Here is a 17,217-nt window from a genome sequence, read left to right as displayed (position 1 = left end):
ACATATACACCTGTTTTGAAACGCTGACTTCAATAAGAACGCTATTCAAGAAAACATATCCTCGTACCCTGCTTAAGTGTTATAATAGACTAAGTCCACTAGCTTAGAATTTTGAACAGTTCATACTTTATTTCTAAAAATATTTAAACTGAGCAACCCATAGCAACCCAGAATTGTGATAATTTTTTCTGGTGGTGAGGTTGGGCAAACCTAAAGCACACACACCTTTGGTAAGACTGAATAATGAATAAGTATTTGGTCTGTATTGGTTGCATAGGTCTGCTTAAAGCATTCAATTACTTTTTTCTGTGTTTTTTTATTTTTATTTTAACTCATATAATATAGATATCATAAAGAACACCTTTGTGAGTTTTTTCAGTCACTAAAAAATACCAGGTAAGAGCTATTGACACTCAGTCAGTGTTTGCCAGACAATTCATAATCCAGGGCAAAATTGGTATCAAATCCATAAAAGAAGGGGATAAGAATATCAGTCAACAACCATTACCTGATTCACTGGCACTGTGAAAAACACTCCCCATTTTTTCACTTTTTTTTTCAACATAACTAAATTGGTATCCTTAGCATGGTTATGAAAACAGACCAGGCACTATACATAAGTCCAATCATTATAGCCACTGAGATTTTGATGAGTTTTAAGTCCTGTCCTTCATCAATAATTTGACCTTGATGGTCAAGGTCAAATAAAGGTCAAGGTCATATTTGAATTATTCATAAAAATTACTCACAAACTCTGTGACTCAATCTTCGTGTCCTGTTTGGTAATATTTCTGCCATCTTTTTTCCAGTAGAATGTTGGCTCTGGATAGGCGTTTACTTTTATATAAAAATCGGCTTTATGATCAACGTTCTCTCTGACAGTAATATTTTCTTCTGCTGCCATTAGATATACGAAAGATTTTTCTAAAATGAACAAAAAAAAATACAGTCAAACTGTGTCAAGAAACCTTCTTAAAATGTGACAAACTGCCTTTAAATACCAGGCTTCATGATCTACTTATCACACTCAAACCACAAAATTATCTTAACAGAAAAGTTTAGTGTTTGTGAATTATCAATTACAAATTGCGAAAAAATAAATACAAAATTTGAGCTTTGTGAATGGGGCCCTAGTTCGGCCCCCAAACTGCATTGAAAAAAAAAACACAAATAATTTACATTTTCATACGTACCATGAACATAAACATGGGTCTCGACTCTGCCCTTGTTTGTATCAGATAACCATGCAATACATTTGTAGATCCCCTGATCGTCTAACGTAACGCCACGCACTGAAAGGTCACCACGGAACTCTTCAAGGCCAGTGGCACCATTGTCTGTTCTATATGGTTTCATGATTGTCACTCGATTATTATCATCCTACAATGTCATTAATATCAATGTCATTTATATAAGCTTTATTACTATCTAAAAGTATCATAAATTAATTTCCCTTAAATTAAAAAGCAAATAATGTACTGTCTTTGAAAAATGTTCTCAAAAAATGTAATGCTTTTGAAAAAATGTAATGTCCTCAGAATAGAAATGTCCTTCAGAAAATATAAGTTAAAAGATTTCTTTGAATTGTATTAAATTTCATTAATGTTCTAATAAAAAGTTCCCAAAAATATAATTATAATAATTCTTCAAAAAATGCGATGCCCTTTCAAACAATGCACAAGGGAAATGTAACCCTCTCATCCTTAAAAATGTAATGCCCCTGTGAGTGTTATTTTTATGCCCCTGTTAGTATTTTAATATGGCACTTAAATGCAAATTTCTACAAAGACCAAATAAAAATTAATTTTTTTTTAGAAAATGACAGTGGCTTGATAGTTGTCTTAAAATGTCTAAATCAATTATATTACTGGACTATTCTAAATTTTGCCTTGGAAAAACAGCAGCAAATAAGAATTACAAGTATATCAAAACTTTACAGACGAGTTCATATTGACTGAACCACACTCATTATAATTTGATGTATAGTATATTATTGTCATTAAAAACTAGTAGGCAAGTGAAATATAAATAAAATATACATGTTATATATATACTTGTTAATATTTGATTTGTGATAATGATTTCCATTCCTTAACTAGCTGGAACTGCATGTAATTATAGTCTCTGCCTAAGTATATAACTAATTGCAATAGGCTATGAGATATTGTGCTATTTTGAGTATGGGCAATTCTGCCCAAGAACAAAACATATCTCAGAATCTCGATTTGGCATGTCAGTATATTTTGACTAGTGTTGTCCCCAACTAGACCCTATACTGCTGGTAGCTCTAATTGTTTTATTTTGATATTAAAATCCTTAAAACTTCAAATGGATTGTTTTAAATTCAATGAAGGGCAATTTGTTTGTTTGATTGGGTCTTAAGCCACACCGACACAGTATAGGTCATTTGGCGATATTCCAGCTTTAATGGTAGTGGAAGACCTCAGTTGCCCTTCCTTGCATTATTTTAGGCATAAACGGGCACCTGAGTAGGACCACCGATGTTCCGTTAGGCTAGCTGGAAAGCTTCCTCACATGAAAGAATCCAAAGTCCCTGTTGGGATTCTAACCCACAGCGGTGAGTTGCAAGTGGTTTGAAGTCAATGACCTTAACCATTCCGCCACAGACATGCCAAGGAAGGGCAAAGCCATTACATAAATTATTTAGGTTAAAATGAATTGATAACTGTTGCAATTTTCAGCAGTACCTATATATGTATATCATCAGTACATGCATTACGTAGAATGTTTCAGACAATAACATGAGTCATACACAACAAAAACCATTAAAACATTTACAGAGATAAATGTTGACAATTTTGGTTACATCTGGTATTTACATTTACCTGAAAGTGGTATTATGTTAGATATGATGTGTCTAAATGTATATAAAACAGTAAATCTTGTTAAAATTAGCTCCACAATCAAAAATGATACAGAATACATTATCAATTTTATATCCCCAATCCCCCCTCCCCCCAAAAAACAATAAGTAACTCAAATACAATTAAATTGTATTAATTTTCTTTTTATAAAGATTTGGTTCTTTGAGGATATTTAAATAACTCTTTCTTAATGACACTGATAACAGCCCTTCTCAGAGTCACTAGACTATGAACATAACCCCTGATGGACACATTGACAGATTTCCATTTTAGTTTTAAAGAAGCAAATAAATCACAAACAACAACCCAGTGACAACTGTTACATACAACTTTTCCTCCCCCCTTTTTTTACAAAATACATATGAGCCGCGTCACAACAAAACCAACATAATGTGTTTGCGCCCAGCATGGATCCAGACCAGCCTGTGCATCCGCGCAGTCTGATCAGGATCCATGCTGTTTGCTATCAGTTTCTCTATTTGTAAAAGGGTTGGTAAGCAAACAGCATGGATCCTGATCAGACTGCACTGATGCGCAGGCTGGTCTGGATCCATGCTGGGCGCAAACGCATTATGTTGGTTTTGTCGTGACGTGGCTCATATAGTTCTATAATTACCACATACATGCAGCAAATTTCTATCTTTCTCTTAAACTATAAAGCCTCTTGACCCTCTTCAAACCTTAAGATTGATATCTTTTCTCAAGAACTTTCTTTTCTTTTTATATTTCTAACATTTCATACAAAATTGGTACAGTGAAAGCTAAAAATTGTAAGATGCTCGTAAAGGTCCTGCATTTTTTACCTTTATTCATGGATTAAAATATTTTTATAAAGTAGAACCAATTTCAGAGATAGTCCTTCAAATTACTAAAGAGTTATAAATTTACAGGGATTTCTATTCTTAACCTCTTATGAACCCTTAATTGGGGACAATCTAAATTCTTTACAGTATTCTTGTTAGACTGATCTCCTACAAATGCTTCAGTCTAAACTTGGGAATGATCAGTTCATTTCAATAATTCTGACAAGATGTAAGGGATTTTTTTACTTTATTTTGCTTTCTGAAAGGGGCCTATTAAATTTTTTGAAGCTAACTTACAGCCCTGGCAAAGGCTTTGTATTTTTGGTTCCTGCATAGTAAGCATTAAAACTTATGTCCCAACAATCATTTTCAACATTAAGTACCTTTTTTAGACTTCACATACAATATAAAAGTAATATAGCTTTAAACTTTACTGGTGAGGACAACATCATTATAGTGCCCCTTAACACAATATTTCAGGCACAAGCTTGCAACTTGATAATAGAGCTTAGACCCTGACCCTTATATCCTGCTGGCAGCAACAGATTCTTCCTATGCCATGGTCAACAGGTACATTCCTATTGGCTGATCATGGTTACCATTTTTAACTGCATAATTATTAAAATTTTCTCACAAAATGATGATTTGTTTGTCCAGATTAGAGACATTTTGCGAGATAAGGATTAAATACTTTTCTCTTGTGATAGAATCTAAAGTTCTTTGTGGGACTTTTTTACAAAGAACACTGTGGGGATTTGTCGTGTTTTTTTTTTTTTTTTGGGGGGGGGGGGGGGGTGATCATCAGCCACTTTAATATAGAATAAATTTTTGAGAGATAACAATTTCTTCCACGGAAAAGTAGCATTAATTCAAAGGCGCTTATAGTGATAGTAGTTATAATTACAAAGCAACACTAAGTGCTAATAACATTTAACACTTTACCAATTCAAACTTTTTAACTTTATGAACAGCCTAGTCAAGCAAATGAATACAGTACATACTAAAATACACACACTATTTATCAAAATACACACTTTTTACCAAAGTACACACAAATTCAACCAAAAAGCACCCCCATTCAACCAAAATAAACACATAAAATACATTTTTTTTTACAAAATTAACTAAAATACTTTCAAAATTAATCACAGATACACAAATTTAAAATAGAAATAAAACTTATCAAAATAAAATAAGATAGAAACAAATAAATAAATATATATCAAAATAAATATATAAGATTCAGGTACAATTACAGCTTTAACATGCAAAAACGATTCACTTACCTCCAATGCAATATCCTAGAGAAAAGAAGAAAAGAAGATTTGGGATAAAGATTTGAAACAATGTAAGGTATATCTAACAATGCATGGTGTATCTAACAATTCATGGAATATCTAATAATTCATGGTATATCTAACAAGAGGGCCATGATGGCCCTGAAATCGCTCACCTGTATTAGATTAGGTCCCTGAGCCAAGGCCAATTTTAAACCAAGAGCTTTTATTTGAACAAACTTGGTAAACACCCACAAGAAGATGTTTCATGATAAATGTCTAAGATCTAGCTCCCCCTGGGAGGAGCTAATTTTGACCCAGGGCTTTTATTTGAACAAACTTGGTAGACACTGACACTAGAAGATATTTCATGCTTAGTATCTAAACTCTAGCTCTTTGGGTTTTTTATAAGAAGATTTTTTAAGTTTTTACTATACACATATAAGGAAAATCAATGACCCCTGGGGCGCAGCCAATTTTAACCCAAGGTTCCTTATTTGAACAAACTTGGTAGACATCCATTAGAAGATGTTTCATGCTAAATGTCTTAGCTCTAGCTATTTTGTTTTTTTTTAAATAAGATTTTTAAGTTTTTACTATATACAAATAAGAAAAATCAATGACCCCCTGGGTCGGGGCCAATTTTGACCCCAGGGCATTTATTTGAAAAAAAAAACTTGGCAGACACTGACTAGATGATGTTTCGTGCCAAATATTTAAGCTTTAGCTCTTACGTTTTTTAAAAGAAGATATTTTAAGTTTTTTCTTTCCGTTGCCATGGCAACCAGAGGTCTGCTTGGAATTAAATCCTTTGAATAATTTTTCAAGTTGACTACCAAAGGAACATTTCTGTGAAGTTTTGATGAAATTGGCTTACCAGTTTATGAGGAGATATCGTTTAAAGTAGAAATTTAAGGACAGACGGATGCCGGACGAAAAGCGATCACAAAAGCTCACCTTGTCACTTTGTGACAGGTGAGCTAAAAATGCATGCTGTATCTAACAATTCATGGTATACATTTTTGTATCTAACAATGCATGGTGTATTTATCTACTATGGTGGCTCATAACTGCATTTCGTGTCTTCACCCCTAAAAAGTTGAAGGCGAAGACACGATAAATATGCTGACTTATTGTGGTTCGGCTTCGCCTTTTGAGAATGCGAACACAAAGACATGATAGATTTTATTCAAAATAATGATATTTTAATAGGCAAAAACACAAAATCTTTTTTCTGTGAAATTATCATTCAGGGGGTAGAAATCTTCATATTGGCGCCCAATTGGCCAATTTATTGAGTTTTTCTGACAAATATTGTGTCTTTGCCTTTCACCCCACCAACACAATGATTCTGCAGAAGATCTTGTGTCTTCACCTATCAAAATATCATTATTTTGCCTAAAATCTATTACGTCTTTGTGTCAGCATCCTCAAAAGTAGAAGGCAAAGACACAAAAGTAAGCATATAATGGTGTCTTCACTTTTGACTTTTGAGAAACAAAGACCCGAAAACACGAAATGACAGAAATCAGAAACTACAAAACTGACATTATATGATGCAAAAAAGATGCCCTTGGTGGCACATTACTGAAACCATTTTGAAAGTTCTAAATGGAATAGGACAGAGGCTGGAGAGTGCCACAACATGTATATAAATATTTGTTGTACAGTGACTGAGCCTCTAGCTTTGTGTATCAATAATTTTCTACATATGACTGATATGTTCTATACAAATGGTACAAGGTCATCTAATCCCTCACTTGTCACTCAATGGTTGCCCCATCCCACTCCCTCACAGCAGTGCAGCAGGGGGATAGCCTGGGGAAACTGGTCAAGTTTTTACATTCAATACATAATGTATGTTGTATAGTGATAACCATACAATGTATTATTGAAGGAATTGTCAAACTAAAGATAGTGTGGGGATTTCACCAACTGTCCAAACATGTTGCGCTTTTGATAATCCAATAATATAAGCCTCTGCTATATCCCAAGGATTGTTAAGCTGACTAGTGCAGTTAAGGGTAGAATATCAGATACTTTTGCACCATTCTATGCAACATGATCAGCCATTATCTGAAAAAGAATCAAAGCTAGAGGGGCAGTAACAATGTCAGTTATGCAGCCTATTCATTGACAGATGAATATTTCTATGAAAACTACAAGTTTTACTGTCTGAATCTACTATGACATTCCAGGAACACTAGACAATATTGTAGGACCAATAGATGTTTTGTTTCTGGTTTCTATCTAAAAATTTGGCTATTAAACTTTTTTTCTGAATCAAGAGCTGTCTGTGCTAGATTATCCTCAGTGCATGGGAGTAAGACAAAGGTGGCATAACTCTGTAAAAAGTTAACTCAGAGTTATGGAACCTTTGCTTGTCAATGTTAGTTGAAGTTTCAAATTACAATGGGCAGTTCCAAATTCAAAGCTAGGCAGAAAAGGTGTGAATTAAGAGGCAGAAACCAGAAACAAATTTTCTGTTCAATCTTGGCAATACATAGTTTAAAGCTGTCACAGATATCAGTCTATCATGCTTTCAAACAAGATGGGTATTTAAAGTAGTTTAATTATTGAGAATACATTCTTAAAACATACATCTTATCTCTTCCTACACAATTTAGATGAAGAGGATTTCTGAGATTATTTTTTTTCTATTTCTTTACTCTGAGCTGAAATAAAGTACATGATTAATTCATAAATTAATTCCATCACAGACTGTCCACCCAAGCTTAAAAAACAATTGTTCATAACCAGTCTCCAGAATGCAGCTTTGTGTTTGGCCAGAGTTTGATTTATTAAAAAAAAAAAAAAACAACAAAAAAAAAAAAACCAATGAAATGCAAAATTTTAAATCTTTCATTCACACTGTTTTTCTAAAATAATTATTTTACTGTGCCAAATGACCAGCTAAAAAAAGAAAAGCATTACACTTTTAACTCAAATCGGGTAGAGAATCACACTAACCATTGACATTTCATTTAATTCTTCGTATAATTATTTTACTAAATATCTTTGCAATATTATTCTTTTTACAGTGCCTCTGTGGATCGAAAATGTATGAAAAAGTTTCAAATTATATCTTTTAAGTATTTTGGGCCTCAGTGGAGGGCCTTTTTAAGTATAAAGAATTTTTTTAAGAAATAGAGATCAATGTGACCTTGTAATAAACATTTTGTAGGTATTATAAACTTTTAATTTTTTTGGGACATTTAATGCTTGGCAGCAGCTCTAACATTAAGACATGCTTTACACTGATAACTTATAAACAAAATGTCAAAATGTACCAGTATTTATATAATGTTGATTTCAATGAACTGCAGTATTTTGACAAGTAAAAAAATAATATCCTGCCTGATGAAACATGGTGAAGGCCTTCTTAGTTATCTATTGGTTATAATAATTTGGAACAGGAATATCCAGAACAGTTCTTTTTATAAGATTGGATGTGTTTTTACACTTGCAAAGCCAAGTTGTCCTCCTTTGAATTTTGAACTGTTCATTCTTACTTTACTTTTTTATTTTAAGGGGTTTAAGAATAATTCATATGTTTTAAATCACACAAACAGTGTTTAAGGTTACATGAGGACTTTCCAGCTTTACTAGTGGTAAAAGACTTCAGGGGCCCTCCTTAAGTACTATTACTAACACAAAGCAGAACCTAAGATAGAATTACTGACCTTCTATATGGTAGCCAGATACCTTAATCACATGAAATAATCCAAAGACCCATGCACAATTCAAGCCTAAAGCATTGGGAGTGGTGCCCTTAAGTTACCAAACCAAACCCCTCTGCCACAGTGGCACCGTATGGTTACTTTATATCTTTATTTGTGGAAGATGACTGACAAGCCCCTCTCAATACACTGTTTCAGCAACAGGCCAAACATGCAGGGTTTTTTCAAGTCAGCTGGATGTTGTTTTTTTCACAGGATCTAATTAAAACTTTTGAGTACCATTTCAAACCTGTATAGCAGAGAGGGACAACCATGATTCTGTCTCCCTGAAGTGCACTATTTAACCTCATAATGATTGAAATACAAATAGTGGTCATCTTTTAAATTTAGACAGTCTGTGATGTATTGAAAACCTAAAAATAAAACAGAATAACATGCAGGGATCTTCAGGAAATCAGACAGATGATAATATGAAGTTTGGGAGATAGACAACAAACCTGTTTAGCAGATGTAGAGTATGACCATTTCAAAATTGGCCGAACACCGGTCATTACTTTCACTTTGCATGACAAAGTAAACGACTCTCCGATTGTTTTATGTATATCGTCAGTTGGAACCAAATATGGCATAGGAGGAACATCTGGTGTTACTATAAATAGAAAATAAATTGTGACTAAAATATCATGTGACATGATGTCTTATTTTCCATGTAATAAAATCATTGTGTAATTTTTCTTTATATGTTATTACAGTTATATAACATTGTAGAAGAGCTATTTATGCTATACATTTCATAAATAAAATAGCACACAAAAGAAGACATAAAATGCCAAAACAAGTTAAATCATTATTTTCCATGCATTTGTTCATGTGATGGACAGATAAATGGCAAATCTATATGCCCCTCTACCCAAGAGTAAGGCCATAAAATTCTGTAGATTTATTCAGGGTAAACATTCTATGCTATGTACAGTCCAAACCTGTCACACCTGACATACCAGGTCACCTGAGGTGCACCTACCACTAGCTCACCATTGCAGTCTTTGACAATGAATGGCTAGATCCTTGTACATAAGGTAACATAATTCATGTCATTTAAAACAATATTTTCTCTATGGTTTTTTTTTGTATTTTGGACTTTTTAAGAAGTAATTTCAATAACCCCCCCCCCTGACTTTTCATCCCAGTAATTTTTAATGAACAACTGATAAATTGATAGCTTTTCACTTACCATGTATCAAAAATGTAAACGTTCTGTTATATGTTATGTTATTTAATTTCGTCTCACACACATACAACCCATCAAACGAGCCGTCTACAGATGCTATTTTCACGCCTTCTTTAGGATCAAACACAACACCTTGCTCCGGCCCTAATACTTTAGGATCGTGACAAATACAGCGAAATGTGATGTTTATGTCAGGAAAACTTGTCTGACATGGCACTATGAAGCTTTGACTCATATACAAGGTCAGATGGTTTGGGTAGTTTGGAATGTTTACATAATGTCGATCTGTAAATGGTCTCTCCATATCTACAAAGAAAAAATATCTCTGAAAATTATTATGTACTATTGTTTTTTAATTATGACGTATATACAAATATTTCTCTACCTTTACGAACAAAATACACTGTATAAGTGGTTAAGTTAGTAACGCGGAAATATTGGCGAATTTTTGCGACTAAAATTTCCTCTAGCGTAAATATCAACCAACCTGTCATTAAATTCTACCCTTGCATGATTCGCTAATATTTCCTCATGTGAAATGTCTGGTATTTTAAATTCACTAACTTTTCAACATGCAGTATACGTTTTTAGAGCTTTTTCGGCAATTGACGATGGGATTGAACAAGATTTTGTCCATGTAAAACACTATAAACTGACTAATCTCACTTTTGAAAAAGCTTTAAAATAAACAAGAGCACTCCAGGCCATACCAATGCTTGTCTGTTAAGGGTATAAGAGAGTTACAGGCATTATGCATTTCATTTTCTCAGTAAGATGATTACCGTAACTTGATCGTGAATGTTCAAAATATTGATACAAAAAATTTATTTTGTATCTCCTATGCCAAAGATTGAGTACAGTATCTTTGTTAGTTTTCAAAATTTTCTATCCATAATGAACAAAATACTTATATTTTGTTATTATTCTACTGTTTCTGCATGCATTACTTCAGTTACAAGCTAGCAGGTTAATAGAACAATTTGTCATTTAAGTGCAATAAATGATTAGCTCCGATTAAATTTAGAAGGACTTAACCCGTTATTGCAGCAAGGTGACAAATTGTTCTTAACACTTAACCTGCTATAACTATGAATGATAAGCAATTGTCACCTGTATCATAAGCACCTCTACAGCCTGCAGGTACATCTGTGTAATTGGACCAGGCTCTATTAAAGTTGGCTGAATAATTTTTGTCACAATTCAAGTATGGACAGTTCCAAAAATGTAAACTCAATAAGTCTATTTAAGGAACTCATCAGGTTAAAATTTAAGAAAGCTTAGGCCAGATTTATCAGCCTTTATTTACTCAATACAAGTTAAACAGCACAATTTTTAACTTACCTTTTGCAAAAATGAAGACACTGTTATTTACGTTTAGATCATTCTCCAGTCGACAGACATAAAGTCCTGTATAATCATACTTTATGTTTTCAATGTAGAGATTTGATTCATATCGATAACCTTGTACTGTTTCTCTTTCTGTGATAATAATTTCCTTTAAATCATCATTCTGAGCAAAGTTTGGACCCTATAAGTAAAGAGAAAACAAGGCCTTTCATGATAGTGATATCTAAATAATATAAGCTGTATCAAATGTTTCCTTATAAATGCTTAGTAATAATAAGTATGTAAAGTTTCCCTACAAATGAGTAATTATATAAAGTTTCCTTATCCATGTTTAACAATGTAAAGTTTCCTTACACATGAGCAATTATTTAATTATCTCACAAAAGTGCAAATATGTAAAGTTTCCTTACACATGAGCAATTATGTAAAGTTTCCTTACACATGAGCAATTATTTAATTTCCTCACAAATTAGCAAGCATGTAGAGTTTCCTTACACATGAGGAATTATGTTAAGTTTCCTGACAGTCATGAGCAATTACATAAAGTTCCCTTTTACACATAAGCAATTATGTAAAGTTTTCTCACATATGAGCAATTGTGTAAAGCTTCCTTACACATGAGCAATTATGTAAAGTTTCCTGACAAATGCGCAATTAAGTAAGGTTCCTTACACATAAGCAATAATATTAAATTTCATTACCCATGTGTAACTATGTCAAGTTGTCCCACAAATGTATAAGTATGTAAAGTTTCCTCACAAATATTTAATGATGTAAAGTTTCCTGACAAATATTTAATGATGTAAAGTTTCCTGACAAATATTTAATGATGTAAAGTTTCCTGACAAATATTTAAGGATGTACAGTTTCCTGACAAATGAGCAATTTAATTCCTTACAAAGCAAGTGATAAGATTTCTAAACAAGAGGGCCATGATGGCCCTGAGGTCGCTCACCTGTTTATAGCCCCCCCCCCCCCCCCGGGCCAATTTTTACCCAAGGGCTTTTATTTGTTTATTTGAACAGACTTGGTAGACACCCATAAGAAGATGTTTCATGCAAAAAATCTAAGTTCTAGCTCATTGGGTTTTTTAAAAAAAGATTTTTAAGTTTTTACTATACACATATAGTTAAAAACAATGACACCCCTCGGGCAGGGCCAGTTTTGACCCCCGCGCTTTTATTTGAACAAACTTTGTTGATATTTACTTAAAGATGTTTCATGCTTAATATCTAAACTCTAACTATTTGGGTTTTTTCAAAGAAGATTTTTAAGTTTTTGCTATACACATATAAGGAAAATAAATGTCCCCGGGCCGGGGCCAATTTTGACCCCAGGGCTTTTATTTGAACATACTTGGTAGACACCCATTAGAACATGTCTCATGCTAAATATCTTAGCTCTAGCTCCTTGGGTTCTTTAAAAGAAGATTTTTTAAGTTTTTACTATATGCATATAGGGAAAATCGATGACCCCCTGGGGCGGGGCCAATTTTGACCCCAGGGCTTGTAGACCCCAGGGCTTTTATTTGAACAAACTTGATAGACATTCACTAGAAGATGTTTCATGCCAAATATCTAAGCTCTAGCTCATATGGTTCTTTAAAAGAAGATTTTTTAAGTTTTTACTATATGCATATAGGGAAAATCAATGACCCCCCCGGGGCGGGGCCAATTTTGACCCCAGGGCTTTTATTTGAACAAACTTGGTAGACATTCACTAGAAGATGTTTCATGCCAAATATCTTAGCTCTAGCTCTTTGGGTTCTTTAAAAGAAGATTTTTCAAGTTTTTACTTTATGCATATAGGGAAAATCAATGACCCCCTGGGGCGGGGCCAATTTTGACCCCAGGGCTTTTATTTGAACAATTTTGGTAGACATTCACTAGAAGATGTTTCATGCCAAATATCTTAGCTCTAGCTCTTACAGTTCTTGAAAAGAAGATTTTTTAAGTTTTTACTATATGCATATAGGGAAAATCAATGACCCCCCGGGGCGGGGCCAATTTTGACCCCAGGGCTTTTATTTGAACAAACTTGGTAGACACTCACTAGAAGATGTTTCATGCCAAATATCTTAGCTCTAGCTCTTACGGTTCTTTAAAGGAAGATTTTTTAAAGTTTTTACTATATGCATATAAGGAAAATCAATGACCCCCAGGGGCGGGCCCAATTTTGACCCCAGGGCTTTTATTTGAACAAACTTGGTAGACACTCACTAGAAGATGTTTCATGCCAAATATCTTAGCTCTAGCTCTTACGGTTCTTTAAAAGAAGATTTTTTAAGTTTTTACTATATGCATATAGGGAAAATCAATGACCCCCTGGGGCCGGGCCAATTTTGACCCCAGGGCTTTTATTTGAACAAACTTGGTAGACACTCACTAGAAGATGTTTCATGCCAAATATCTAAGCTCTAGCTCTTACGGTTCTTTAAAAGAAGATATTTAAAGATTTTTCTTTCGGTTGCCATGGCAACCAGAGTTCTGCATGGAATTAAATTCTTTGGACAATTTTTAAAGGTGACCACCAAAGGAACATTCCTGTGAAGTTTGGATGAAATTGGCTCAGTGGTTTATGAGGAGATGTCATTTAAAGCAAAAGTTTACGGACGGACGACGGACGGACGACGGACGGACGCCGGACGAAAAGCGATCACAAAAGCTCACCCTGTCACTTTGTGACAGGTGAGCTAAAAATAATTTTCCAGCTTTTTTTCTGGAGGAGGTAGACCTTAGATGTTCCTATTGCATTTTTTCAAGCATAAATGTAGATGGGAATCTGAGAAAACCACAATCTTCAATAAGCTAACTGGATAGCTTGCTCAACATGAAACAAGAGGGCCATGATGGCCCTGAGGTCGCTCACCTGTATATAGCCCCCCCCCCCTCCCCCGGGCCAATTTTTACCCAAGGGCTTTTATTTGAACAGACTTGGTAGACACCCATAAGAAAATGTTTCATGCTAAACATCTAAGTTCTAGCTCATTGGGTTTTTTAAAAGAAGATTTTTTAAGTTTTTACTATACACATATAGTTAAAAACAATGACACCACTGGGGCAGGGCCAGTTTTGACCCCCGGGCTTTTATTTGAACAAACTTTGTAGATATTTACTTAAAACTGTTTCATGTATAATATCTAAACTCAAGCTATTTGGGTTTTTTCAAACAAGATTTTTAAGTTTTTGCTATACACATATAAGGAAAATCAATGACCCCTGGGGCGGGCCAGTTTTGACCCCAGGGCTTTTATTTGAACATACTTGGTAGACACCCATTAGAACATGTTTCATGCTAAATATCTTAGCTCTAGCTCTTTGAGTTCTTTAAAAGAAGATTTTTTAAGTTTTTACTATATGCATATAGGGAAAATCAATGACCCCCTGGGGCGGGGCCAATTTTGACGCCAGGGCTTTTATTTGAACAAACTTGGTAGACATTCACTAGAAGATGTTTCATGTCAAATATCTAAGCTCTAGCTCTTACGGTTCTTTAAAAGAAGATTTTTTAGGTTTTTACTATATGCATATAGGGAAAATCAATGACTCCCCGGGGCGGGGCCAATTTTGACCCCAGGGCTTTTATTTGAACAAACTTGGTAGACACTCACTAGAAGATATTTCATGTCAAATATCTTAGCTCTAGCTCTTTGGGTTCTTTAAAAGAAGATTTTTTAAGTTTTTACTATATGCATATAGGGAAAATCAATGAACCCCTGGGGCGGGGCCAATTTTGACCCCAGGGCTTTTATTTGAACATACTTGGTAGACATTCACTAGAAGATGTTTCATGCCAAATATCTAAGCTCTAGCTTTTACAGTTCTTTAAAAGAAGATTTTTTAAGTTTTACTATATGCATATAGGGAAAATCAATGACCCCCCCGGGCCGGGGCCAATTTTGACCCCAGGGCTTTTATTTGAACAAACTTGGTAGACACTCACTAGAAGATGTTTCATGCCAAATATCTTAGCTCTAGCTCTTTGGGTTCTTTAAAAGAAGATTTTTTAAGTTTTTACTATATGCATATAGGGAAAATCAATGACCCCCTGGGGCCGGGCCAATTTTGACCCTAGGGCTTTTATTTGAACAAACTTGGTAGACACTCATTAGAAGATGTTTCATGCCAAATATCTAAGCTCTAGCTCTTACGGTTCTTTAAAAGAAGATATTTAAAGATTTTTCTTTCGGTTGCCATGGCAACCAGAGTTCTGCATGAAATGGAATTCTTTGAACAATCTTGATAGAGCTTCATACAAAGAGTATTCCTGCCAAGTTTCATTAACATTGGCCTTGCGGTATCATAGAAGATGTCCTTAGAATATTTAAAATGTGGACGGACGACAGACGACGGACGCCATTTGGTTGGCCATCCTAAAAGCTCACCTGCACTTTGTGCAAGGTGAGCTAAAAACCCAAAGTCCATGACTGGAAGAGAGTTGCAAGAGTAAAAACATTTCTTTGTCATTTTCACTTTAGGTTTCTTATACTAAGAACTCTATACTTACTAGAGTTTCCTCCCCTTGCACAACAACCCAAAGTGCCGGTAGACTGCTGTAACATGTAACATTAAGACTGTCACCTTGCCGAAATGGTCTCTCATAACCATAAGTCCCTGCGTTTAACACAACCTCGCCACTTGAAGCATTGATTGACGAATTACTGAACTCTATCACTGGTTTTTCTTTCTTGTAAAAATTATGTGCCAAAGGTCCTGGAAAGAAATAAAGAAAATTTATGTTTATTTTGACATTCATATCACACCTTGGCTTTATGTTCTGAATTTTAAAATCTAAAAGATAAATGATAATTATTCCTGATCTATGCTGATTATTGTTAAGCTTACAGGTTTTTCTAAGCAGTAAAACTATTGCCACATATCTGAAACAAGTGAATTTTGCTAACATTAGAATTTTTTGCTAAAAAACTAAAAATGGGTCATAATACACAATACATGGCAACCCTATTATAACGCTCATGTTGGGGTCCAAGGTCTCAACCCCTCATTCTATCAAAGTTCTAATATAAAGCACTCATTGCGCAATTACCTCATCACCCCATCCCACCACCATTTCATACAACTTTACTAATATATCAACATTTTTATTTCTAAAACAATTTAATAATTAAAGTGAGGTTAGCGTGTTAACAGGCGTGTTAATTATAACAGGTCATGTTATAACAGGTTGTGTTTTAATGGAGTGTCAGTGTAGGTGGAAGAAGGAAACCTATGCCAATATCCATCAGCGGCCATTATTGGTTACTCTAAACAATTTTACAGTTCAAGATTAGTAGCCACTATATTTTCTAATAATTGGAATTTCTAGGTTGATGAAATTATGATATTTCATACTATATGAAACATAGATTGTACATATAAAGTTCTTTAAGTCTTTCTATTTTTGCATTTCTTTAAAAATAAGTTTATAAATCTGAAAGAGAGCAGCTAATATAATATAAGTTATTTAAAGTAACAATACTCAATCAAACTTATAGTGCTCAACATTAGTGCTCAACATTGGGCAAAGGAAACAGTTATTAGTGACAAAAAAAACTAAGAAAAAGCTAGCAAAAACGTAATGCTTTATGATGACAGGTTCTTTCTACTAGAAGCTGATAGTAACTGGCAAGGTTAGTAAATAACTGATGTTTTGAGTCCTCTAAACTACCAAACAACAGACAGTTTATTTGGTAAATCACTGCATTTTTTCTTCAGAAACAAGTAATTTCTGTCTGAAATGACTGGCTTGACCTCACAGGTTGAATACAACATGTTTACTCTTGAAGGAAACAGATAAGCAAAGCCAACTTGGCTAATTTTTTTTCCATAGAAAGTATAGGTAAATCATGATAACTTGGCTATATTTACTTACTTAAAATGATAATTTAGGATAATTCAGCTTGACATAGATTACTTTAAATAGTTAGTAATTAAGGATTACATGTACTTCTTCACAAAAGCTAAAGACTCAAACACAGGTGAAGAAATGTAAGTCATT

The 17,217-nt window shown here is 34.1% G+C and overlaps 1 protein-coding gene across 2 annotated transcripts in view; it reads right to left on the bottom strand.

Moving 5' to 3' along the window:
* Positions 1-17,217, bottom strand: part of LOC132734157 (vascular endothelial growth factor receptor 1-like) — an 89,176-nt gene that overhangs the window by 21,007 nt on the left and 50,952 nt on the right. The window contains exons 2-8 of one of the 2 annotated variants that reach the window (XM_060720872.1): positions 15,727-15,932; positions 11,215-11,401; positions 9,877-10,179; positions 9,143-9,294; positions 4,975-4,989; positions 1,194-1,380; positions 750-924 (exon numbers count right to left, since the gene is read on the bottom strand). In XM_060720872.1, the coding sequence (XP_060576855.1) occupies positions 750-924; positions 1,194-1,380; positions 4,975-4,989; positions 9,143-9,294; positions 9,877-10,179; positions 11,215-11,401; positions 15,727-15,932 (1,225 nt within the window). The remainder of the gene's footprint in view (positions 1-749; positions 925-1,193; positions 1,381-4,974; positions 4,990-9,142; positions 9,295-9,876; positions 10,180-11,214; positions 11,402-15,726; positions 15,933-17,217) is intronic. The other variant, XM_060720873.1, reaches the window with a different exon arrangement.

Source organism: Ruditapes philippinarum, unplaced genomic scaffold, assembly GCF_026571515.1.
Source record: "Ruditapes philippinarum isolate M1 unplaced genomic scaffold, ASM2657151v2 ctg2475_1_1_1_1, whole genome shotgun sequence".
In the NCBI taxonomy this organism is placed as follows: domain Eukaryota; kingdom Metazoa; phylum Mollusca; class Bivalvia; order Venerida; family Veneridae; genus Ruditapes; species Ruditapes philippinarum.
Note: the sequence above shows the minus strand (reverse complement) of the source record. Positions and strands in the feature narration are given on the sequence as shown.